The sequence below is a fragment of the Mobula hypostoma genome, chromosome 8 (assembly GCF_963921235.1).
Source record: "Mobula hypostoma chromosome 8, sMobHyp1.1, whole genome shotgun sequence".
Lineage (NCBI taxonomy): Eukaryota > Metazoa > Chordata > Chondrichthyes > Myliobatiformes > Myliobatidae > Mobula > Mobula hypostoma.
In genome coordinates this window covers 68,017,654-68,044,604 of record NC_086104.1, presented here as the reverse complement: position 1 = coordinate 68,044,604, position 26,951 = coordinate 68,017,654, and the positions used below count along the sequence as shown (strand labels likewise).

At 40.9% G+C, this 26,951-nt stretch overlaps 1 protein-coding gene across 3 annotated transcripts in view; it reads left to right on the top strand.

Annotated features, from left to right (window-relative positions):
* The first annotated feature begins 9,990 nt into the window (after window positions 1-9,990).
* The window catches only part of LOC134350601 (utrophin-like), a 537,041-nt gene continuing 520,080 nt past the window's right edge, over window positions 9,991-26,951 (top strand). The window contains exons 1-2 of one of the 3 annotated variants that reach the window (XM_063056033.1): window positions 9,991-10,236; window positions 22,677-22,874. In XM_063056033.1, coding sequence (XP_062912103.1) covers window positions 22,790-22,874 — 85 coding nt within the window. In that variant the 5' untranslated portion in view covers window positions 9,991-10,236; window positions 22,677-22,789. Of the gene's footprint in view, window positions 10,237-12,548; window positions 12,643-22,676; window positions 22,875-26,951 lie in introns of those variants that run through there. The other 2 variants (XM_063056035.1, XM_063056034.1) reach the window with 2 other exon arrangements.

Sequence of the window (26,951 nt, the reverse complement as noted above, 5' to 3'; positions counted from 1 at the left end):
TTACCCCACACAAAACGGAACAAGATCATCAAACCTAACCCCCCCATTTCCCTACACAAAATGGAACGTCAACCCCCAAAAAACGATCCCTCCCTCACACAAAAAAAACTAACAGAACACAAGAGAACACCAACCCACAAACACCCTTCTCTTGCATGACAAAATGGAAAAGGAACGGACGATAAAAAGCACAGAATGTAAAAACCATCTCTGTCCTGAATGCCTTATCCCTCATGATGAGACTGTGAAATCAATTCTGAATCTACCCTTTCATGTCCGGTGTTAATTTTGTCTGCTTCATTGAGATTGTCTGTATTCCACTAAACTGTTCAATACTTTCTGTTCAATAGTTTCCGATACAAACCAAACTCTCAACCCCGTGAACCTTTGCTCTACTGCTGCACACTCCTTTTGCTTGGAGCAGGATGTCTCTCCTCAGTCTGCTGCTGCATGGTAATTTTAGTTGTCTTGCATGGTAAGTTTCAGCATTTCATGGTCCCTCTGCACACTGACTCCTTTCAATCTTTATCCATGCTCGTTATAGGGCGGAGTGGATCACTGGCTCCAGACTGGATCATTGGCTCTGTAATAGTGTTATACTAACCATGCTGCTCCAATGTGGGTGAAAATGATCAGAGCAATGAGGCTTTGAATGAGCTGTCTCAAAAGATAATTTCAAATTTAAAGGAGGAAATATCATCATTCTAATGCACAGTGACTGCATTGAAGTTTTAAATTGAGACAGGGAGAAATCTATTATTTTCTCTCTGAACAAACTGACAACAATGTTGAAAATAAAAATTAATAAACACAACATTAGCAATTTGGATCTCAGGTAATATTTATCTTGGATCTCAGGTAATATTTATCTTAAACCAAACCTTTATTTAAATTCAACAAAATTAAGTTGAAAATACTGATCACCTGCAATACACTTCTATTTTGCAAACGGATGCTAACTTTTGCAGTTCAATTCAAGGTTGTCTTTTAACCATATATGAATACTCATGAATACAGCCAAATGAGACAGCATTACCACGGGGTCAAGGTGCAAAGACACATTACCAACAGTCACACACAGTAAGCACAGACAAGATCACAATCACGTAATAAGAGCCCCAATGCCCACTTCCCAACCCCACCCCAACAACGTGGCTTGAGGCATACAAAATGACAAACCCAGATAGACTATCAGTAAAATTTGTTCTCTAATGTTTCTGAGTGAGTAAAAACATTCTTTTGTGAATTATTTGTCATCACTCACTGAAGAACCTTCCCCACCAGCCATGCCATCTCTGGTAATTCATGTCCTATTACAGAAGGATGGGTGGAAGAATAACGCAAACACGAGGAAATCTGCAGGTGCTGGAATTTCAAGCAACACACATAAAAGTTGCTGGTGAGCGCAGCATCTCTAGGAAGAGGTACAGTTGACGTTTCAGGCCGAGACCCTTCGTCAGGATGAAGGGTCTCGACCCGAAACATCCACTGTACCACTTCCTAGAGATGCTGCCTGGCCTGCTGCGTTCACCAGCAACTTTGATGTGTGTTGGTGGAAGAATAATATAGTTATATTCTGATGCATTGTTCTCACAAGATGGTTCATGTCTATTGAAGCAAGTTGTGCAGTTATTCCTGAGGAAAATGGAAATAACGTTCTTCAGAAATGACTTACTTCTTTCTATACACTGAAAGTAACTGACTTCTTGTTGACGTCCTGTACCTAAGAACAAGAGATGAAACTCAAGTATGCTTCTCAGGAGACCACGATTCAGATTTGATCCTTTCCAATGCCTGTTGCAGCAAGTTTTGCATGAGCCCAGCAGACACTACACAGGCTGTAGGAATAAATATTTCTAATCCCTGTGTCTCACTGACTAAGCCTAAGGGGGTGGGGGTTTGGCAGTGATGGTCTAACACTGCATAACATTCATTTATCACATGCATGTACTAAATGTGTACAGTCTGATCAAGTACTTTTAACCGATAAGATGGAAATTGACACATAAGTGATACAATTTGTGAAATAAATCAAATCACTTATGACAAAAGGTTGTTCGGGAAGGTAAACTTGGAAGCTGTTGCTCTGTTCCTGGTCGGTAAAGTTTGACATTATACTGCCCACATTTACAAGTTCAGGAGAGAAACAGCCTGTGTAAATGGGGGTTGTGGAATTTGACTGTATGAATATGTTTGACTACCTTCTGTCTGAATTAAATAAAACCTGTTTTGGTTTAGTTCATATATTGAATTCTCTGTCTCGTCGGTTGTCTTTCCTGGAGAATTGTTTACTCTATATCCCAATTTTGCAGAGGTACTGTATGTGGACAGAAAGATTTTGAGGGATAAAGGCCATAAGCAGGCAAGTGGAACTAGCTTTGACATTTTGAGTTAGTCCTGACGAAGGGTCTCGGCCTGAAACATCGACTTTATCTCTTCCTATAGATGCTGCCTGGCCTGCTGCGTTCCACCAGCATTTTGTGTGTTTTGCTTGAATTTCCAGCATTTGCAAATTTCCTTGTGTTTGACATTTTGGTTGGAATGGACCAGTTGGGCCTTTGGGCCTGTTTCTGTGCTGTATTACTGTCCATGTCACCTGTCTTTGGGAATACCATTGTTTCACTGCTTATGAAACAAAATTCTCAATCCCCTCCTTATATCACTCTGGGAGCAGTCTCTGCACAAGGTCTGCAGTGATTCCAGATGACAGTCTGCTCTGATTTGTTTTGAAGGCAAATTACTTTGTCTATCTTTTTTTCCCCTTTCTGTAGTTTCTCCAACTGTCCTAGCCTATAGAACTTTGCATTAGTGGTGTTAATCTACAAGACTTACTGATGAACCCACAGGGAAACTGTGAACAGAGGAAATGTGAAATTAAGACAGAAAATTCTGAATATGTCCAATGTAGGATAAGAGGGAACATGGAGGAAGGTTTTGTGATGTGATCCATTGTCTGAATTAATCATGTTTCTCGAACTGAAAAATTATCACCATCTTTTTGGTGTCGGATGCCGATCATGTCTCTATATTTCCAACAATTTCAGCTTTCAATTCTTAGGTAAAAGTTGTCAGTAATGTGTATATTAATGGAAAATATTTGTGATCCAAAGTTGATGATTTATAATTTGAATCCTCGTCATCTTTGTGTTGAAACATGCCAAAACAATAAAAATAAATTTCCTTTGGTCGTCTTCTGAGATCCTAGGCTGGGGTCCACAGACTGCTTATAGAATGCTGCATGCCAGTGATTCTGCGGCAGGGAAGCTTTTCATTGTACTTGTGCGTATGATAAAAGGGTGGCTCTGATTGCATTGGAAATGGCCAGTCTTTCTGTGGATTGATCCATCTGTAACATTGTCAGCTTTCCACTGTATGCCAATGCTGCCTGATCTGCTGGGCATTTCCAACATTCTTCGCTTGGTTTTGGTTCCCTGCAACAGCTCGGATCTACATTTCAGAGCTTTTATGCATCCCTTTGTGTTCTCTCTCCCAGACCACCGTCATTAATTCAAATAGATTTCAATGTAAATTCTGTGTCACCCTAGTTACTCTGGCCTCACCTATAATCAGAGGTGTTTTCTTTGTCCTTTTCATCCCTGTCACCCTCTCTACAAATTGTTGGAGGAACTGTGTGGGTTGAACAGCCTCTGTGGAGGCAAAGGAAGATCAACATTTTGGGTAAAAGAGTTTGCATCGGGACTGAGAGTGTAGAGGGAAGATAGCCATTATAAAGAGGTGAGAGAGAGGGTGGAGTCAGAGACAGGTAGGTGATAGGTGGAGCTGAGTGGAATGGGGAATGGGGAGCTAGGTGGGAGGATTTAGTGACATGCTGTGATGGGTGATAGGTGAAAATGGACAAGGAAAAAAATATGTGAGCAAATGCAGTCAGGTGGCGGAGGGGCGAGGAAGGGAAAAAGTAGACAGAGGCTGGCAAGTGATAAGTGGGACCAGGTAAGGGAGTAATGATGGTGAATGGAACCTGGTGGTGGGAGGATAAGAAATCCATGTGATGGGAGGGGGCATTGAGAAAGTGGATAATGGGAGGGTGAAATAAGGTGGATCTGAAAGAGTGGGAAAGGAACACTGGGAATATGGGTTAACTGAAACTCGAAAATTCAGTGTTCACGCCGGTGGATTATGGGCTGGGTCCTCAGCGCTGGGGCCTTGGTTCTGGGAGACGACACTGAAATTAGTTCACTTCATGGATGTAACAGAATCAAAATCAGCTTGGAAAATGCTGATGTACTTTCTCGTGGATAGATACACAGAAACACAGGTTGAGATAAAAGAGCATGAATGCCTGGAAATGTTTGTTCTGTGAGACCGAGAAGGAGGAGTGAAGCAATTCCAAAGATATACACAAAGAATATCTGCTCAGGGACCACTTTATAAGGTAAGTGGAGTGTACCTAATAAAGAGACCACTTGAGTGTCGCTGAAGTGTAGCTTACACCAGAGCATGAATCTCACAATAATGTTGATGCACATTTCAGTTAATTGACTTAAATTACTAAATTATATTTAAATCTACTTTGAATTGGTCAAGATTGATGAATGCCTTTTCTTGTACACAATTTTAAAAAAGAACGGAATAATTGTTACTCTGGATCTGATGCAGCACAGAAAACACTAAAGGATAAGGAACACAATAAATATAAATATATAAGGTAGCTTATATACAAAGATTGACTGTATGTCCATAAGATGATGGAAGGCACAGAAGTGTCTGTACATAAGGTGACTGACAGAAAATGATAAACTAATGGTGGTGGGGGTGTGGAGGGGTGGGTTAGTAGTGGGTGCAGGTGTTGATCAGTCTTACTGCTTGGGGAAAGTAACTTTTTTTGAGTCTGGTGGTCCTGGTGTGGATGCTACCTAGCCCCCTCCACAATGGGAGTGGGGCAAAAGGTCCAGGAGCAGGGTGGGTGGGAGCTTTCATGTTGTTACCGGCCCTTTTCTGGCACCTTGATGTCCTTCTTCTTTTACGCCCTTGTTGGCGGGTAGACTGGAAGGTATACTTTATACTTTATTGTCACCAAACAATTGATATGAGAGCGTACAATCATCACAGCGATACTTGATTCTGCGCTTCGCACCCTGGAGTACAAATCGAAGGTATTTTAGGTATTGTTGATGACTTGCATCAAATGCCAGAATAAGTCTCTGACCCACTCTGAGTTACATAGTCAACTTGACTTTAACTGTGTCATGTGACTGGTCTTTGAGATTTTCACCTAACTTAATTCTTTTGATTCAAGTAAAATAATTTGTGACACTGTCTAAGGATTTTGTCGAATGGTGCATGCTGAATCATCTGCAGCTCAGGACAGTAAGACAAAGAAGATGTTAATGGGCTTCAGGAAGACTAAGCCTGCACTGCTTCCTGTTGCTATTGATGGTGAGGATGGGATGTGGTGAGGACCTACAAGTACCTGGGGGCGCAGCAGGACAACAGACTTGAGTGGAGCACCAACACAGAGGCCGTGTAAAAGAAGGGCCAGAGTTGTCTCTACTTTCTGAAGAGACTGAGGTCCTTTGGAGTATAAAGGCCTCTCCTTCACATGTTCTACCAGTCTGTTGTCAACAGTACAATCTTCTATGCAGTGGTGTGCTGGGGTAACGGCATCAACGCAGGTGATGCCAACAGGGTCAATAAACTGATTAGAAGGCTGGCTCTGTTATAGGAGCCAAACTAGACACACTGGAGACTGAGGTAGAACAAAGGACCCAACGGAAAATTCTGCCAATTCTGGACAATGTTTTTCACCCTCTGTGTGACACCTTGGCTGAACAGAGAAGCACTTTTAGTAATAGACTGAGACAACTGTGCTGCTCCAAAGAGCGCTATATGAGGTTATTCTTACCTTTGGCCATTAGGCTCTATAATGAGTCAACCTATAGCTGGGGAAGTGATGACCCCTCCTGGTGGACTGTTTAAGATAACTTATTTTTATTTATTCTTATTACTTCTCTTCTAATATTTGTATATTTGTATAACTGTGCACTTGTACCAATCTTCTGTCCTTGGACTCACTTCACACCGCATGCTGTCGGAGCAGTGCTGCCAGGATAATTAAGGACATGACCCACCCAGCCAACACACTTTTCGCCCCTCTTCCCTCCGGGAGAAGGTTCAGGAGCTTGAAGACTCGTACAGCTAGATTTGGGAACAGCTTCTTTCCAACTGTGATAAGACTGCTGAACGGATCCTGACCCGGATCTGGGCTGTACCCTCCAAATATCCAGACCTGCATCTCGGTTTTTTTGCACTACCTTACTTTCCATTTTTCTATTTTCTATTTATGATTTATAATTTCAATTTTTAATATTTACTATTGATTTGTAATCCAGGGAGTGGGAAGTGCAGAATCAAATATCGCTATGATGATTGTACGTTCTAGTACCAATTGTTTGGCGACAATGAAGTATAAAGTAATGCTACTGTGACATTGTAATTTCCTTTGGGATCAACAAAGCAGATAGATAGATAGATAGATACTTTATTGATCCTGCGGGAAATTGGGTTTCGCCACAGCCGCACCAACCAAGAATAGAGTACAAACATAGCAACATAAAACCACAATTAACCAAATAACAATATGTAAATTATGCCAGATGGAAATAAGTCCAGGACCAGCCTATCAGCTCAGGGTGTCTGACCCTCCAAGGGAGGAGTTGTAAAGTTTGATGGCCACAGGCAGGAATGATTTCCTATGACGCTCAGTGTTACATCTCGGTGGAGCTGGAGTCCAACAACAAAAAGTTGAATATCCGGGCTACAAACACGTTCCTTGATCGTAATATGACCAGGATTGTATCATCTGTTGTTAACCAGAACGGCAAGCCCCCCTCCTTTACACTTACTGCTCTCAGTGCAATTCCAGTCAGCCCGAACGGTCAGGAAGCCCTCTACAGAAACATTTTGGTCTATCTAAGAAGACCTAAGCCAACATGACTCTCTCAAGCAACAGCATAAAACATGTTAATGTCATCCATCTCATCTATTTATCAATCCCTGAGTTTATACATGATCTAATTCATACTATGCTAGCGCCAGCAATGAGAATTGCAGGCTATTTGCTCTTATTGCCTGCTGTTTCTTTTCACACAATCTCAGTGGAAAATTTGAAGAATTAAAATACTTACAATGAATCAAAAAACTAAAATCTATTGCCAATTCTCTGTGACTCATCAGATTCTTATCTTCAGCCACAGGAAAGTCGGGAGGAAATGTGGGAGTTCTGTTTCCCAAAGCTAAGGATTAATGGGAAAATAGTTACTCTGTAGTGCTGGGTGCTCAAGCCAATGTGTGAAAATAAAGCAAACTTCTGCAGTTTCCTGATGATCTATGTGTTACATGGTTGGTATGAAAAAATGCATAGCAAAGCCACTTATTGTTAGTGGAGTATGGATAGATAGAAGTTCAAAGCCATGTTGCACAATGTTCATGGTAATAGCACAAGTTTTTCCAGTATTACATAAAGTGAAAACGGATGTTCTCATGATCGGGAGATAATAATCAGTCGCATAGCAAAATTCAGTTAGTAAAAGAGACTTTGATTGTTGACCTTATCACACTTTGATGATAGAATCAATGGTTGGTTGTGCACTATTTTATCTTGTATCTCATGTATTGTCAGGAACATTGTATTGGTGGGCAATAGGAATTCATAACTGAGAAAAATCTGGTTGCCAACCAAATAAATATTCACGCTCATTTTAAACACCTAACTAACTCAGCAGCCATGCCCTCTGAAGCTGTGTGTGTCATATTTTCAACAACACGCTTTGCATAAAGTGGTCTTATTCTCGGATCTGTTGTGAGATGCATCCAAATGTTGTGTGAAGAATCACCAAATAATGATTATCAGCAGGCTTTTCAATGACTTGGGCCTGCCCAATGTAGATAATCTTCAGTTTAACTTCCAACCACTATGAATATGTTTGTTTGTAAAGTTTTGAAGTTACTATTCAGAATCAGAATCAGGTTTAATATCAGTGGCATATGTCATGAAATTTGTTAACATTATGGCAGCAGTGCAATGAAATACATGATAAATAAATATAGAGAAAAAACTGAATTACCTTAAGTAAATATATATATATCTATTAAATCGTAAAGATAAAATAAGTAGTTGCAAAAAAAGAAATAAAAAAGTAGTGAGATAGTGTTCATGGGGTTCAATGTCCATTTAGAAATTGGATGGCAGAGGGGAAGAAACTGTTCCTTAATTGCTGAGTGTGTGCCTTCAAAAAAGAATAGCTTTTTGAAAATTGTGCTCCAACACATTTGACATGTTGCACTACTTTATCAGACATGTGTCAGTTCTGGCTTTGTGCAGAAGCTACCAAGTTGCAAATGTTACAGATAGAGTATGTTTTCAGAGAGGAAAAACATGTTTTTGAATTTGGGCTATTTATAATAAAGGGTGTATTAAGGGACACTTCCTTGTTAGGTGGAATAAGGCACCTGGTGTGCCATGCAAAATGAATGTGTTCTGTACTGGGAACAGAAACATATGCATGTCCTGCATTATACTGTCTATTTTTCACTCATCAAAGGGAATTTTTCTTTTTCTGCTCCTTCCTTTCTGCTTCTATTTACAAACCCTGAAAAAATAGCTATTTTTATAATTTCACCCACCCTATTAATTTTAACACTCCCACTAACCCTCATCCCTTGGGATCCCAGTCATCCGAGTATTGGTCTATTACAAACTTAGACCTTAATTGTAAGCTAACTAAATTAGAAAGTTACAGGCGGGTGCCTCCCCCCAGTCAGTCTCCATACCATGACTGAGCCAGCTTGAAAATGGTGCAGAAGAGCAGAAGCAATTTTCTCTTGTTTTAAAGGGGTTATACATGACTGCAAGTTGATGCTGTGAAACAAAAATCGTTGAAAATATTTTGCATGTAAAGACATCACAAATAAAGAGAAAAGATGTGTTACCACTTGCCAGAATTTGTAGTCTCTTGATGGAACCGGTGATATAGTTTTCACATTCAGATCTGGAACCTCAATCTGATCTACCTTACAGTTTTTGGACTTGCACAATTCCTGCATTTTTGGCTTTTGTTTGAGATTCTCAGCATCTTTTTGTCTCCACAGCTGCGGGGTTTCTTGTGTGCATTCCAGTAGGACATTGAATAGGGCTAATTTAGATTTATATTTGGGAATGCAATAACTCAGAATGAATGATTTACATTATGAATATTAAAAATAAAATATAGTATACAATTCACAGGTTGGGCATAATCTGGATGGAAGCTGAGCCAATAATACTCTGGTTTACTGATCCCTGTTTCTTTCACAACAGGCACTATCTGATTTGCTAAGTAGATCCTGCATTTCCTGAATTTATTTCAACATCTCAAGTATTTTGCACTCAGATAAGTGAAATGAATGACAAATAATTGAGGACAGGACAAGGAGTGACACATGCATTGTAGCCTGACTCTCGGTCACAATATAACAACAAAATTTGGAGCACAATTTTGATTCACCTTTGACTTGACAGCAGACTACTGGGTTTAAGGGTGACCTTTGATTCACGAATGGACCCCTGGGTTTGTGGGTGAACCAGGGGGGTGGGGTTGGTTATTGATGACACCAGAGACGGCAGATGCCAGACTTTGGAGCAAAACGCAAAATATAGGAGGAAAGCTGTGAGTGAGGCAGCACGTTTGTGCTGGAAAAAGGCATACCCTCCATAGGTGTTGTCTGACCCGCTGAGTTCCTCCAGTTTTATTGTGTGTTTTACCCTTGGGGAAGCTGGTGGTCACTGGCTGATCTGTTTGTTTCAGCGTGGTGACTGATTTGGATTCAAGGAGGACCTGAGGGTCAGTTCGCTGGATGACTCTCGTTTCACAGCAAACCTTTGGACTGGCTTGCTGGGTGGCGCTTGGGTGCAGGATCCCCCTGGGCGACTCTAGGATCGCAGGAAAACCTTTGGTTGGGCTGCTGGGTTGGAAGAAATTGCGAGTAACCCTCGCTTTCAGAATGAATCCGAACCTGGGAAGGTGAGCTCGAGCAGCGAGGTGACCCCACCGGCCGGTGCGCGCGGTGATTGACAGGGGACAGTCACGTGAAGTCCGACGCCATATTGGGAACCGTGGCCACCGGAAGGACGCGAGGGTTTGCGGATTGGTACTGCGGCCGGAGAATGAGCCGGGCGGAGGCGGGGTTACGTCCGGCGCCGCTCGCTTGCTGCTCGAACTCTTCGCGGTGCAGCGGCAGGTAAGTGTGCTTGAGGTTGCCGGGGAGCCGCGATCGGCTGCGGGAGCGAACGGTTGTGTGTGTGAGGGGAGTGTGATGCTGGAGCTGTGCCGACTCTGGGATGCGCTCCGCATGTCGGAGCCGCTGCTTTGTGGTCGGTCAGTTGCCGGACACCGGGATTAACCCGAGATCTGGCCTCTTACCATCTCGTTTCATCCACTTCCAAACCCTTTCCACTCCGCCGCGGTGTTGATCTAAATGAAAATAAATTCTTAAGGTTTAAGATCTGAAGTAGAATGGGAAAATTGTTGGCGAAGAGAGAAGGCTGTTTTCTGGTGTAGAGCAAGTTTTTTCCCCAGGAAGAGGCCAACTCTTTGTTAACTTGCCTGTGTATTTCAACGTTTTCTGCATTTTATTCGCAATGAGTAGAGGACATGGTAGAATTGCAGAGCAAAACGCCGACACTCTTTCCAAAGTGTCAAAAAGGTCCTGTTTCAACTTTTCTTGGGACTATGAAACAACCGTCAGGGTTTGACTGCTCAGCGTGCTTTGACTCCTTGCTGTTCCAGGACCGTGCGCTGGTTTATCTCTCGTACCTGATCTGGATTGTTTAATATAGGAGATAGGACAGTTAAGGCCAACTTTGTTTCTGTGATCGCTACATATTGAGGTTCTTAACTTGTGTACAGAAATGGATTTAAAAGTTCAATATTCTCTTCTGAGAAAGTCAGTTTTTTTTAAAAAAAGCTGTGAACTGGGATGAGAGTAACACAGAAGTTTAAAGTAAAAGGGATGCATTCTTTCAACCCAAAAATTCACTGTAAGTTTCAGATTTAGTTTGCTGTGTTTGACCCTGGTTTCATCTGTGGCACTGTAAGCCTCCTGGTCATTAATCCACTGCAGACAGCAATTGTGCATTCTCCTGCTGATCCTCTGTTCCCTGTTGACTATTGTCTTGTAAACTGCCTTTATGACTGGCTTCTTATTTCACTACTTGGGCGAAAGCCCCAACTTGCATGGAACACCCAAGGCATGAATATTGATTTCTCCTTCCAGTAAACAAATCCCCCCCACTTCTATTCTCCACTGTGATTTTTTGCTACTACTTACCTACTTATCACCTCTCCCTGGGACCCATCCTCCTTCCCTTTCTCCCATGGTCCATTCTCCTCTCCTATCAGATTCTTTCTTTTCCAGCCCTTGACCTTTCCCATCCACCTGGCTTTACCTATCACCTTTCAGCTGGCCTCTTTCCCCTTCCTTCTCAGTTCTGAAGAAGGTTCTTGGTGTGAAATGTCAGACTATCTATTTATTTCCAAAGATGCTGCCTGATCTGCTGAGTTCCTCCAGCATTTTGTATGTTGCTTTGAATTTCCAGCATCTGCAGACTTCCTCGTACTTCCCATTATATTTGTTTGTTAGGTGCTTTGGGCTGTTTTTCACATTTACATGTTATATAATTTCAAGTTTATATTAAATGCAACCTCTTCAAGATGTTATCCTTTGAATTGTCACAAATTAATCCACAATGAGAATTTTTCATAAGATGGGGATTTAAAAAAATATATAATTTACTTTTGGTTTCTAAAAATTAAAATAAATTGAAGTCAGCATGTTTTGCTTTTAATTTTAATTGTGTTCTTCAGAACTTAATGACTCTAAGCCACATTTAGGACAAAATCACACTGAACTTAAGTGACTGTTCGGTGTGTGTGGTGGAGCTAGGTGTTCAAAACATTGTGACAATAAGTTTCACCTATTAAGATTTTTAAAAATTTCTATCTAACCTAAAATGAGTCATTTTCTTGCTGAGTTGTCTTAGATATGTATTTTAGTCTGGTGTCCACAACCTTTGATCAATTTTACTAGATGACTTTCAGAATAATGTATGGTTGTAGTTAAGTGACTGGTTGCGTACTTTTAATTTTTCCATCAGTTGTTTTTTTAAATGATGTTTAAACCACTACAGCCAAAAATATAGCATTGGTTTTGACAAATATATCCAACAATTTAAAATAGCTCTTTAAAGACATTAAAGATCTGTAATCAGATAACTTTGAGCGATTTTGAATTGTTACTCATTAATATGTTTTATTATGATATGCCTTGGATTTCTGAAAGCAAATGGCTATTTTATGACAGTTTAATGCACAGATTCCATCTTTGAAGTGGTCACTCATTAAAATTTGTTTCAAAACTAAATTTGAGAAAACTAAATTGAGCTGTATTTAATGAATAAACACACTGAGTAACTGGACGAGATCCAGTGCGTCATAAAATGCGCAAATAACACAAATATGCCAAGTAATAAAACTTGTAGTTTAAAGCATATGTGGTCAGCCTATCCGTGCAGTGCCTTGGAATGCAGGAGAGCAGAGATGTTCAACCCTTTTCTTCTGGGGACTTCAGGATGCTGGCTTCTGATGGGTGAGGGAAGTTTTGGTGAAAGTTATACTTGGCATCATGCTATATCCTAATAGTTAAAAAGCACTGCATAAGCTTTGGAACAAGTCCAAGGACCTTAATGTCTGACTTGTGAAGTCAAACAGTTCTGTGTTAAGTCAAACTGGAGCTTTTCTGGGTTGGGCGTGGTATTTTTTAAAAAAAGAATAACTTCACTGTTTGTGATTGTTGTGCTCAAAGTGCTACCTAGTGGCAGAAATTAAGTACTTCAGATCAAATTTATACTGTACGCAGACCTCCAGTGTAGAATTATTAAGTTCTTTGTGTGCTGTCTCATAGACAATGATGGATCAAAACTGCTTGTGATGGGCTGGTGGTTGTTTGATGTGAGTGTATAAGGATTTTTTTTTGGACAGGGTACAATGAAGCTGAAGCTCAAATTTCAGTTATGCCTGGATTGATCCAAGATGCATGCATTGTTAAGTTAGAATAGTTTTGCATTTGATCTGCTTCTTTGGGCCTTTGTGCTGTTGGACTAGGAGAGAGAAGAAACTGCTTTCCTGATGTTCCATGGTTCCTTTTGGAAATGAGTGTGTGGATAGGTTGAGTAGATGGTTCAGTTTTTGTCATGTCATGCTTTTAAGGTTTGCAGTGACTAACTGGATGAATATGGTGCCTTGGTTAGGTTCTGGGGGTGCTGTCAGTTTTTCCATCTCAAGAAGAAAAAAATGTTTTGCCATGTGAAATGTGTAGGTACTCAATTTCAAGTGAAATTGTCAAGATTTCATTTTAACTCATGATATACTTTCCCCCCCGTCTTTTTGTATCGATATTTAATGTGTTGCTGCAGTCGGAAGAGATGTGCTGAACTAACCGAGGTATGGAAAATGTACAAAACTTGCAAATGCTCCCTGTTCTGAGAATGGAGTTAATTCATAACACTTCAATCGCACGAAAGCAGTGGAGTATTTTAATGTTCCACACAGTTTGTTCTCAGGAAGTATTACTGGCTTGAAGTCTGCAGGGTACACAGCCAGAACTTCAGTCACAGCATTTTGGTTGCTGATTGTGGAATTCCATTTACTCTTCAGAATAAGGATTTGGCCACTGAAACACAAGAGTAGTGTTTTTTTCAATCTCATTACTCTGGTTATATTGTATCTAATCAAGGTATGCATTTTCATGAACAAAAGAAAATGAAGTTAATTTGGAAATGGGTGTTGGCGGGAATGTGTGTGGGTAAAGATTATTTGCTGATTTGTAATGTTACCAAGGTTTTGACAATGTCCATATTTGTTTCGTATTCTGTTAACTGATTTGCATTACTTTACACAATTGGTGAAAAGTTTTTGTTATCATTAAAGAAAATGTTTCTGGTTGTGAAATGATGCAAAAAAAATTAGAAGGAATGTGTGATATTTGCCTTGAGTGTTTTTGAAACATTTCTCTATCCATTTAATGCTTTGCTTTGACAGAACTCCATATACAGTACCTGTTTTGAGAATTTAGTGATGGGCCAGTAGAGCTGACCAAATGCTGCTCTAGGTTGGCTAGTCATTTGGTCTTCTGCTCTGTAGTGGGCATATGGGTAAAGCATCTTTTGTGGATGGCAAACTCTGTGAAGATAATGATTTACATGATGTACATGGGTACATGTGTCATCTCTGCATGTAGATTGATGGCTTGTGCATGCTTCTGGAGTGGAGTTTGAACAAATTGATCTGTCGTTCTGTTCTGCCTACAGTTTATTGTTGAAATATGATGAGAAAACTGTTGGGGCAATGATATTTGATATAATCATGTTTGATACCAGTGCGTACTGAACTCAATTCTATAAAGGACACATTGATTAAGAGCATGGCATTCACAAATTAATATAGTAATCTTAGGATTCTGACAATTTCTGATTCTAGATAAATTTGGCCATCATACTTAACCATGATCAAAAAGCATGTCAACACTTTACTTATCAGATGTGAAGCACCATGAGAGCTTTCATGGAAATTATCCCAAAGTAAACGATCGGCTGTAAAATTAAAGGCAGCCATTCAGAAATGATTGTATATGACCATTACAGTTTGGGTTTATTTAACTCAGTTGAGATTAGTAATGTAAGATTGATGCCTGAGCACATTGACAATGTAACTTAATGGTGAATGTCCTAGTATGATATGTAAAGAAACTCACTTCATCCATCAGGTCCATGGCACCTTCTAATAGAGAAATCACATCAGTCCCATTCCCATCTCTTCCCTGTACCCTTGCAAGTTGTTCTCTTGTTTGCCCATCAACTCTACGTTAATTTCTTTTTCACTTGTTGCCACTGAGGGGTAATTTGCAGCATCTGGTTATCAGCACATCCCTGGGATGGAGGAGGAAAGCATGGTTCCTAATTGAAACCCGCAAGTGATACTCAGAGTCAGGTCTGAACCCAGGTCCCTGGAGCTGTGTAATACTTTGTCTTTGTACTGAATTTCCTTTTTGTTGTGATGTAAGTGACGACAATACTTGAAGCAAATTGTGGTTGATGTTGTGTTGTTTCTGGCAGAGGTTATTTGTTGATGGTTTTTAGTTGAACTCGTAACTAATTTCTACCTGATCTCTACTTTCTCTCTAATCTTGGCCATTTAATTTGTAGGGGGAGTGAATGCTGGTTGCTTCTTGATTGGTGCTCTGTCAGTCATTGGTGTTAACCATTTGGGGAGCAGTATCGGTCCCAGATCTGGAAGTTTAAAGGGACAGTATTGAATCTCCTGTGTTTAAAGTTTAGATTCGATGCAAGTTGAGAACAGTAGTGTGGAGGGCAGTGATGAGCCAAGAATCTGATAAACTGAAGAAAACTGTACGGACTGGGGCAACAGGTAACGATAAGCTGAGAAGTGAACTATAGAATAGTGCAAGCAGCCCAATAAATCGCTGCAGTAGATTTGATGTTTTAGAAGGTCTTGTGTTTTTTGCCAACTGAACTATTATTAAACAGACATAGGCTTAAGACTTTGCACAGCTTCCTCATTTGAAGGCTTGCTAACGATTCTGCGAACTACTAAAGGCGTTTTCTCCTATTTTATTTCACTATTGCTGTGTTTGGGGAAGTAAGATTTCTGCCTTGGTGATCCAAACATATTTTGGCTTTCATTGATTTACATTGCAAAGTATATTTCAGAGTATGGTGTCAACATCAATTTTCAATTGTCCTGGGCTGTTTGACCTCTGAAAATTGTATGGTGTGGAATTGGTATGAACAACAGGCTGTGGTGAGAGTCCATCTTACCATCAGCTTTAGTTGGGATCTTGCAGCCATCAACCCTATCTCTGTCAACTTGAATATCTTGCTGCTTTATTTTTGTCTGAGAGAGATGTTGGTACACTGACTTGGGATTGATCCTTAATATTAAAGCACAGGTTTTAACCAAGACAAGTTATCATTACACGTAGTTGGTGGGCAGACTTGAATGAGTAGAGATTCAAGAGCTGGTTTGTGTGGTGAATTCTAGGCAGGCTAAGGGTTCATTCTGAAGATGCTGATCACCACCAAGGTTTGTCCCCATCTTGGTACCAATAAAACAATGTTGTCATTAGACATATGGAAGAAGAATAGCTTTAATTTAACTAAACTTCAAATATCCTAAAATGTTAATTGTTCACTACTCTTTTAATGTACTCGTATTTTATTTGTGTTTACAAGTCTAAGTATACTTTCAGTACTTGTGTATAATTTTCTGCTGGATCAAACCTCTCATGATACATGAAATCTTATTATTCCATTTGCAGGGAGAAATAAAACTTGCTCAGTGTTTCAAACCACAGTTTGCAGTGGTTGGGATGATACTGCCAGAAAGAAGTCTGCCTCCACTTGGAGTCAAAGAAATTTCTTAGTATTTTCACGATTTGAGTTCATCTGAATAAACTTTGGAGCTACTGATGAGCTTTGCAAGCATAATGAATATTGTAAACTGTGTGGGAACCTATTTGTGCACCACAGCAAAAATGCACAAACTTAAGCATTGGTCAGAGTATCAGGATAAACTCCTCTGTTTATCTTTGGTGCCATGGGATCTGTTATTTTTTAACTTGAGACGGAGCCTGGGTTTAACATGTCATCAAAACACAGCATTTCTTTCTAGTGCAGCGTTTTCTCACTATCCTTAGGACTGTTGGCCAGAGAAGGTGGGAACTCAACTGGTGTTAACCCAAAAACAGAGATTGATCTTGTTCAGTTACATTGTGCCTAAATAATGAGACTTTGATACTAGTGACTGATAGTTAAGGACTGATTTTCTAGCAATCTAAAACAAATAAATTTGAATACTGCAAGCAACAACAAAAAACAGGAAATTTGAACACTGAATATTTTTACAACTGTTTTTCTTGTCTTTTGGGTACTGACCATACCAAGAATGATAATAAGCCTGTCATTCTAATATATTTGCCTACTTTTTGGGTACACTAGTAAAATCAGTGTTGGATTGTAGAACCCAGATGGTGTTAAGTGGAATTAGAGAGTTGGTCCAAAGTAAGGGGAATTAGATTGAATATATTGCAAAAAATTAAACATTTCAGATCCGAGGGGCTGAGTTTTCTCTGATAGAACATTTTGCTTTTTGCCTGTTTTCCCCACACAGGATTCTGATTATTTGAAACTGGATCATTGGTAGAGCATTACCACGACCAAGAGTCAGAGAGATCGGTCATAATATCTTGCATTCAGCCACTGAATAAAATCAGCTATTTACTGTGTAAGACAGTGGTTTGAGTTGGGTGTCAGATAAAATAGATAAAAGAAGCAATTGCCGTACCAAAACATATGATATTAATGAAGGGAAACTTCATTGACTGTTTAAAGATGGGATGTAGTGTTTGTATAGTGACTGCTGAAGCTTGATATTGACATTATGGTTGACTTGAAGATTGGAGGTATGATTTCAAAAGTTGGAACACAAGGCAACTTAGAAGGCTGTGACTCATTATGTGGAAAATCGTACTCAAATACAGAAGACAGAATTGAGCCTGAAGAACAGGCAGGTGAATTACTTGATATCTTGAACATCTTTGTTTTGTTGCAAAGTATAAAAAACCAAAATGTAGAACGTAGAAACATAGAAAACATACAGCACAATATGGGCCCTTCGGCCCACAAAGCTGTGCTGAACATGTCCCTACCTGAGAACTACCGAGGCTTTACCCATAGCCCTCTATTTTTCTAAGCTCCATGTAGCCATCCAGGAGTCTCTTAACAGACCCTATCATTTCTGCCTCCACCACCGCTGCCAGCAGCCCATTCCACGCACTCACCACTCTGCGTAAAAAAGACTTACCCCTGACATCTCCTCTGTACCTATTTCCATGCACCTTAAAACTATGCCCTCTCATGCTAGCCATTTCAGCCCTGGGGAAAAGCCTCTGGCTATCCACACGATCAATGCCTCTCATTATCTTGTACACCTCTATCAAGTCACCTCTCATCCTCCGTCGCTCCAAGGAGAAAAGGCCGAGTTCACTCAACCTATTCTCATAAGGCATGCTCCCCAATCCAGGCAACATCCTCGAAAATCTCTGCACCCTTTCTATGGTTTCCATGTCCTTCCTATAGTGAGGTGACCAGAAATGAGCACAGTACTCCAAGTGGGGTCTGACCAGGGTCCAAAATCACTGCAATGTTACCTTACGGCTCCTAAACTCAATCCCACAATTGATGAAGGCCAATGCACCGTATGCCGCCTTAACCACAGAGTTGGCCTGCATAGCAGCTTTGAGTGTCCTATGGACTTGGACCCCATTATCCCTCTGATCCTCCGTACTGCCAGGAGTCTAACCATTAATACTATATTCTGCCATCATATTTGACCTACCAAAATGAACCACTTCACACTATCTGGGTTGAACTACATCTGTCACTTCTCAGACCAGTTTTGCATCCTATCAATGTCCCGCTGTAACCTCTGACAGCCCTCCACATTATCCACAACACCCCTAACCTTTGTGTCATCAGCAAGTTTACTAACCCATCCCTCCACTTCCTCACCCAGGTCATTTATAAGAATCGCAGAGTAGGGGCCCCAGAACAGATCCCTGAGGCACACTACTGGTCACCAGATATCCTCAGACAATAATTAACAAAGTGAGGAGCAGATATTTGCTGTGGTAGATGCTTAAATAATAAAGGTAGTAATGCAAATTTTGTATTTAATTTTGCCCACTTTATTGTCTATGTTTTATATTGTTAAGAATAAAATACAAGCACTTCTGCAGATGCTGGAAATGCGGAGTAACACAGACAAGATGTTGGAGGAACTCAGCAGGTCAGGCAATATTTATGGAGGGGAATAAGCGGCTGATGTTTCAGACCAAAACCCTTCATCAGGAACCCTCTTTATGGTCTGACCTGCTCAGTTCCTCCAGCATTTTGTGTGTGCTACTCTTCTTATCATGTACTTTTTGTGGGTTTCTTTACCATGGATGGTTGAAGCATTGTCAAAAGAGCAAGAACAATTCGCTGCAATTGTGACAGAATTAAGGGGATACAACAATTTGCAAAGCTCGAATAATCTCGAGTTGCAAAGAGGAATCACTTGGAGGGTGATATAAGTTTTAAAAATTGCAGAGGGATTTTTCATTTTCTCTCCAAAATGCTGAAATAGAGTAAGTGATTGATTAATATATTAAAATTAATATTATGTTATTAATTTACCAAGTGTAGGGAAGAACTTATAATGTCTCACAACTCTGGTAGAGGCTTAATGTAATCACGAAGGAGTAGATTATGATAAAGAGGGGCCATATTGGGTGTAAATAATTGCTTGGGGTAAAGCTGATCTGAGCCCTAAGTACCAACATAGAATCAGCATTTGTTTAGTAAATTGTTTGTAACTCGGTCCACACTTAAGTCTGAGTTTGTTGTCATAGGCACAAGAAAAGTAAATTTGCAGCGTTATTGCGAGGTAGGTTCAGACAACACCATTGAATACACTGTAAATTATACAAGACAATGAAGAAAAAGACTTCAAAATTAGACATTGGTGCAAAAACACAATTAGAAACAAGTCAGTAGTCAGAAATGTTACATTGATGAGATTGGATTTGAGTTGTGTCAATTGGTTCAAGAAGCTGATGGTTGTAAGAAAGCAGCTGTTTCTGAACCTAGTGATGTGGGACAGCAGGTTGCTGTAATTTTGGTCTGATAGTAACAGTGAGCAGAGTGCATGATCTGGATATCAGGGATCATTGAAAATAGATGCTCCTTACTTGAGACAGGGCCCATGTCGATGTTTTTGGTACAGATAGTTATGACCATGCTGAAGCAGTCTGTGTACACAGATATATGGCCTTTTGTGTTTCAGTTCACTGGAACTGCTGTACCATCCATAGCAGGCAACCAGTCAGGATAGCATGTACAATGAATGCATCTATATAATTTTGTTGGAGGATTTGGCGACATGCCAAACATTTTTAAGATTCTGAAAAAGCAGAAGTGTTGGGTGTCATCTTTGTGACTGGTCTTTGGAGATAGAACATAGAATAGTCCAGCACAGTACAGGCCCTTCGGCCCACAATGTTGTGCTGACCCTCAAACCCTGCCTCCCATATAAGCCCCCACCTTAAATTCCTCCATATACCTGTCCAGTAGTCTCTTAAACTTCACTAGTGTATCTGCCTCCACCACTGACTTAGGCAGTGCGTTCCATGCACCAACCACTCTCTGAGTAAAAAACCTTCCTCTAATATCCCCCTTGAACTTCCCACCCCATACCTTAAAGCTATGTCCTCTTGTATTGAGCAGTGGTGCCCTGGGGAAGAGGCGCTGGCTATCCACTCTATCTATTCCTCTTATTATCTTGTACACCTCTATTATGTCTCCTCTCATCCTCCTTCTCTCCAAAGAGTAAAGCCCTAGCTCCCTTAATCTCAGATCAGAATGCATACTTTCTAAACCAGGCAGCATCCTGGTTTGTACCCTTTGTACCCTTTCCAATGCTTCCACATCCTTCCTATTGTGAGGTGACCAGAACTGGACACAGTACTCTAAGTGTGGCCTAAACACAGTTTTGTAGAGCTGCATCATTATATCACGACTCTTAAACTCTATCCCTCGACTTATGAAAGCTAACACCCCATAAGCTTTCTTAATTACCCTATCTACTTGTGAGGCAACTTTCAGGGATCTGTGGACATGTACCCCGAGATCCCTCTGCTCCTCCACACTACCAACTATCCTGCCATTTACTTTGTACTCTGCCTTGGAGTTTGTCCTTCCAAACTGTACCACCTCACACTTCTATGGGTTGAACTCCATCTGCCACTTCTCAGCCCACTCCTGCATCCTATTAATGTCTCTCTGCAATCTTTGACAATCCTGTACACTATCTACAACACCACCAACCTTTGTGTCATCTGCAAACTTGCCAACCCACCCCTCTACCCCCACATCCAGGTCGTTAATAAAAATCACGAAAAGTAGATGTCAACTCAGAAATTTGAAACTGTTAATTCTCGCCACCACCAGTCTATAATTAAAAGTTGGTAAACCAATGGAAGCGCCATATCAAGAAAAGAATAGTTATTGGTAGAAATAGTGACATGCTAGGGGCAGTTTACCATGATGGATTTGCCTGTCAGCTTGAGTGAACATCTGGAGGAAATACTGAAAAGTTCGGATAGAGGATGTTTCCATTGGTGTGAGGGTCTTGGATCTGAGGCACAACCTAAGAATGGGATGCGCCTTTAAAACTAAAATGAGAAACTTCTTCAACCAAAGGATACAGATGATTTGATTTACTTTATTTGTCAAATGTAAATCGAAACCTATCAAAAGTCATGAAAAAGACATCATCACGGACGCATGCGCACGCACACACACGCAAACGCACATGCACAGACTCGCATGCATGCAAGCACATGCCAAAAAAAAAGTAAATCGAAACCTATGGTGAAGTTTGTTGTGTCAATGACCGGCACCGTCAGAGCTTGGTACTTGAGGCACACCATGCTTCCCGCACCAACGTAGCATGCCCACATCTCGCATCTCACTAACCCGAACTGTACATCTTCTTTTGGAAGGTGGAGGAAACTGCAGTACCTGGAGGAAATCCATGCGGTCATTGTGGTGGGTGGCCGGTGGGAGTGGCGGGGGTGGTATCGTACAAGTTCTGTACAGATAGCAGCAGGTATGAACCTCGATTTGTGATCATTAGCTCTGTAAGGCTTTGTGCTAACTGCTATTGCTGTCATGCTGTGGTAAACCGGTGGAGTTTGTTTCTACAGAGGGCAGTGGAGGCCAAGTTGATGGGCGTGTATAAGGCAGAAATTGACAGGTTCTTCATTAGTTAAAGGGTGAAGAGATGCTCAGGTTGTAGAATGCAAGCAACTTGTCAAATCTGTGGAAGCTGATGGAAATGTTGTGAAAGCACTGGCATTGAATTAGTGTAAATGGGTACTGAATAAGCAGGGCAGACCAGGTGGGCTGACAGACTTGGTTCCATCAAAAGGCAGGAGAAAGAGGTTAAAAATAATCGTCAGCCATGATTGAATGGCAGAGCAGACTCAGTGGCTCAATTTCTTCTCTGAAATCTTGTGGTCTTATGGAGACCGGAGTCCTTGGAGGAAACTGGCGAGTCATAAGGAGAGCCTGCAAACTATTCATCGATCGTACTGGAAGTCAGAATCAATGTGCATTGCTGCCCCAACTGTGCCGCTGTCCTAGAGTACCTTGAACAACTTTTGTCTCCAGCTGACACCACACTGGTTACTTGTGGTGAATTTCTTATGTTACCATTTATATTCTGCTGAGCAAAAAAAGCGGTATTTGTGCTTATGTCAGCATGGCAACTATTTAGAAAGTAATTTATCTTTTAAGGTGCTCAGTGACATGTTAAAGGTGTGTGTGCTTTTTAAATGATTGTATTTTTAAAAACGTTTGATGTTTTGAAGACTAATCAGTATGATTGAGAGATTATAACTGCATATGAATGAAGAGTATCAATATGTAATCTCTTTAAATATTTACGTATTCCATTGCTTTCCAAAATAACATCTTTTATTATCTATCTTTCTTTCTCATTCAGTTGTTGCAGCACCTAACTAGAAGCAATACACGTGAAGAAAGTTCAGAGGAAATCCATCTGAAGATTGACAAGTTTTCTGGCCCAACTGTGGGTTTGGGCTGTCAGCATTTATTATGGCCAAGGTTGCAGCTGGGGGAGGAAGTGGTGACAGTGCGAGTCCTGTGAATGAGTTTGGTGATATTATCAGATGGAGATCAGGTAGGTCTGAGTAAAATTTATTGTGTTCAGATTGATTTGAGAAATCACAGTTTAGGATTGTGAATCGTTGATCTTCCAGGTGCAATAAATATGCAACTACAGACCTGGATCTCATCACGACATGTTGCTATTGGATGTGACTTCGCTCAAAACCAAGCAGGCCTTATTTGTTGCAGAATTGTTGGAGAGAAATGTCGGGTTATCTGTTATTTAAGGATGGCTTTACACCCGTTAAGTTTGGTGGTGACATGTTGAGACATGTTCTCAATGTTTTGTGGTTTGAGTTTAATTCAAAAAATAACTGAAGCATTACATGTATGATCAGATCTTGTTTTGGTGATGGTTTTCAGATGATTTTTGTCACTGTAGTTGTAACAGTCTCTGCTCTAGCTTTTTGATTTCTCCTTCTCTTCGTGCTTCACTTCCCGTTTTGTGCTTTTATCTGTGCATTCAGGTAGTGTCTGTTACTCATCTGTGAGCCAAAAAAATGTTTATCAAAAAGCTTTTATGGATGTATATCACATACTGCTGCATCTCTTTAGTGAGTCTTCAGAGTTGCCCAGCATCTGTGCTTAAATTTACATCTGATGGGAAGACAGCAAGGAAAGTTGGAATAATTGCACTTAAGTTATGAGGTGACTACAGTAATGATATGACTTTTAGAGCTGAGCATTTATTTTAATGCAGTATTGGGGGAGAGATATTCTATTTCCTTTTGGATGAAATGCCTGTAAATAATTTTGCCAAGTTTCAAAACCTGAGACTGTATCTTCCTTTACAGCTCAATCCCCAACGTCCTTGTTAAGCGGCCACAGTTAATGTGGATCGCTCATAACATCTCCTCCTTGCTGGCAATCAACCCAAGCATACATCACATATGCAGGCTGAGCCCATTGTTCTACTCTCTACACTCATTCCTGTGTGGCTAAGCACAGCTCAAATGCCATCTGTAAACTCTGGTGTTAAGTAGAATTTCAGATGTCATTAAGAAAGTATAGAGGAGTGAGATCAGCTGGTTGAGTGCAGTCTCAACAACAACCCTACATTCAATGCCAGCAACACCAAGGAATTGATTGTTGACTTAAGGAAGGGGAAGTTGGGAGATTACACACCAGTCCTCATTGAAGGGTTAGTTGTGAAAGGATGCGCAACTTCAAGTTTCTAGGGGTCAGCATCTCAGGGGATCTGTCCTGGCCCCATCACATTGATGCAGTCATGAAGAGCGCGTGCCAGTGACTCTACCGAATTAGTAGTTTGAGTAGATTTTGTATGCCACCAAGACTCTGGAAAATCTCCGTGACTGGTCGCATCACCATTTGGTATGGAGGCTCCAGAGCACAGGAATGAAAGAAGCTGCTGGGGATTGTAGACTCGACCAGATGCATTACCAGCACAACACTCCCCACCGTTGAGACCATCTTCAAGAAGGGGTGCCTCAAGAAAGTGGTGCGTATCACTAAGCACCTTTCGGGGTGTGCCCCTTGTTACTAATATCAGGGAGCCTCAAGACCCATACTCAATTATTCAGAAACAGCTTTTACCCCTCCCCAATCACATTTCTGAACAATTTATGAACACTGCCTTGTTATTTCTTTTCACTTTGCACTATTTTGTTACTTATAGTATCTTTGCACTGTCCTGCTCTTGCAAAATAGCAAATTTCACGTCGTACAAGTCAGCAATAATTAATCTGGTTCTGATAAACTTATCCCTTGAGAGAGAAGTAAAAGATGGCATTATTAAATATGTCAGAGAAGAGCAGGGATTTCCCCATGAATATTACAGCCAATATTTGTCCCTCAATCCACACTTACAGCTGTTGATTTGGGCATGGTATTCAATGATATTAGTGGGACCCTGAAGTCAAATTGCCTCTCACCGCTCCCTTTATTACAACATGGACTATACTTCAAAGAAATTTAATTGGTTATGCAGCACCAGGATTAAGAAAAAATGTGAGTCTAACTTTAGTTAATAGACGGAAAGAGCACTTGTATTCCTTTGAAGTTCAAATTCGATATGCTGTTGCTTTATAAAGATTTGTGGTGAAACAATTTCGGCTGATCTCTTTGGAAATTTTAACGATTCTTTACTTTAACTGGATTTAATATTTTCAGATCTCTGATTATATCAGTTATGCAACACTCCAGAATCAGAAATCAAAAAAGGATACACGTTAATTGTTCACATTATTTTGATAGTCAAATAAGGATATGGGAGAGGAGGATTTTCTTGAGAATTCCTGTGAGAAGTATATGGAGATGGAATTCCAATCATGTCTTAAATCGTACTGGTTAACAATTGTATCTATGAGCTGTTTAAACAGAAAGCTTCCGCATTAAATCTGGAACGAGGGAAGGTTGCCCGTGTTCCTGTGTCTTGTTTGCATTGTACAGAATCTCTGGATAAATCCATCTGGAGGAAACATAGGCATCAGCGAGGTGACAATGGCTATTGAAGTATGTTCACCAGCTTGGGCACCAGAGCTAATATCCATAAGAGTGAGGCCGTGCTCTTGGCGTGACACATCATCATTACACCTGACTACCTGAAGTTGCTGGGAATCTGGTTTGAGGGTCTTTAGTTTGTGGCAAGAATTGGTTGAGGCTGACAACGAAGGTAAAACAAAAAAAAACTGTTGCAAGTGGGAATGGCACGCCTTGATGCTGGGAAAAACCTTGTCATCAGGTGCAAGGTGCACTCTCTGTTACGGTATATGGGGCAGGTGTGCTGTACCTCACCTGAGACATCTGCTGTTTCATTTGGAGATCAAGGATGAATTGTTTTCATTGGGTTGTGATGTACAAATCTATAGAGAAACTGGGGAGAAATTTACCTTGTATAACCCTCGACATAATGTTCACCTTTGTGTGCAGCTGCATCAAGCTGAGAGCTCAGGTACACAAAGTGTCACGCCTTGCTGAGTTTCTACCTTTCTTTGGCTAGGGTGAGCTTCATTGCTACATCATATTCCATACGGCTGGGCCTTGCTGCACAACCTCTCCTTTGTGGAACTCACAAACAAGAGAAAATGTGCAGATGCTGGAAATCTAAGTAACAAGACACAAAATGCTGGAGGAACTCAGCAGGCCAGACATTATCTATGGAAAAGAGTACGTTCGACATTTTGGGCTGAGACCCTTCACCAGGACCCTCTTAGTGGAAGTGTTTCTGCAGAGGAGCACTTTTGACCACAAGTCCACCAGGGAATGGTCAGCACAGAGTGTACTTCAGGCTCCTTGGGAGGACATACTGGACCCTTGTTTCCTGAGCAGATGGTTAAAGATGGCTGTGATGTGTATGAGGCTATTGTCCACTTGTACTGTACGTGTGCTAAAAAATTCAGGAATTGGCTGCTCATTCCAAGCAACTACATAATAGAGAGCACTCTGATGCACTATGTTCCCAGGGATACATGCAGAGACAAACGTCATGATTCCAGTGCAATAGGATGTCTATAAGTGAATGGTGTTAACTTACATAGCACAGGAGAACTTGCTGAGGAGTACACTGAGGTTTGGTGCAGCCACTACAAAGTCTGTGGAGAAGGATCAGATTCTAAGTTGCCACCATTTTGGGGCTTGGCCGGTACGAAACTGGATGCTTTGTTTAACAAGGAAACATAAGTGCCATTGATATATGGCACAGTGAATATACAGAAAGATGGTTGATCATGTTGTATTCGTGTGTGTGTGAATGTTTGTGGTCTTCTCTTGCTTAAGCCCATCCATTTCAAGGTTCAATGTGTTGTGTATTCAGAGGCTCTTCTGCACACCACTGTGGTAACGTGTGGTTATTTGAGTTACTGTTGCCTTGCTGTCAGCTTGAACCAGTTTGGCCATCCTCCTCTACCTCTCCCGTTAACCAGGGAGCTGCTGCTCACTGGATGTTTTTTGTTGTTTTTCACACCATTCTGTGTAAGCTCTAGAGACTGTCGTATGTGAAAACCCCAGATCAGCGGTTTCTGAGATGCTCAGACCACCCTATCTGGCACCAGTGATCATGGTCAAAGTCACTTGGATCTCATTTCTTCTCCATTTTAATGTTTGGTCTGAGCAACAGCTAAAACTCTTGACC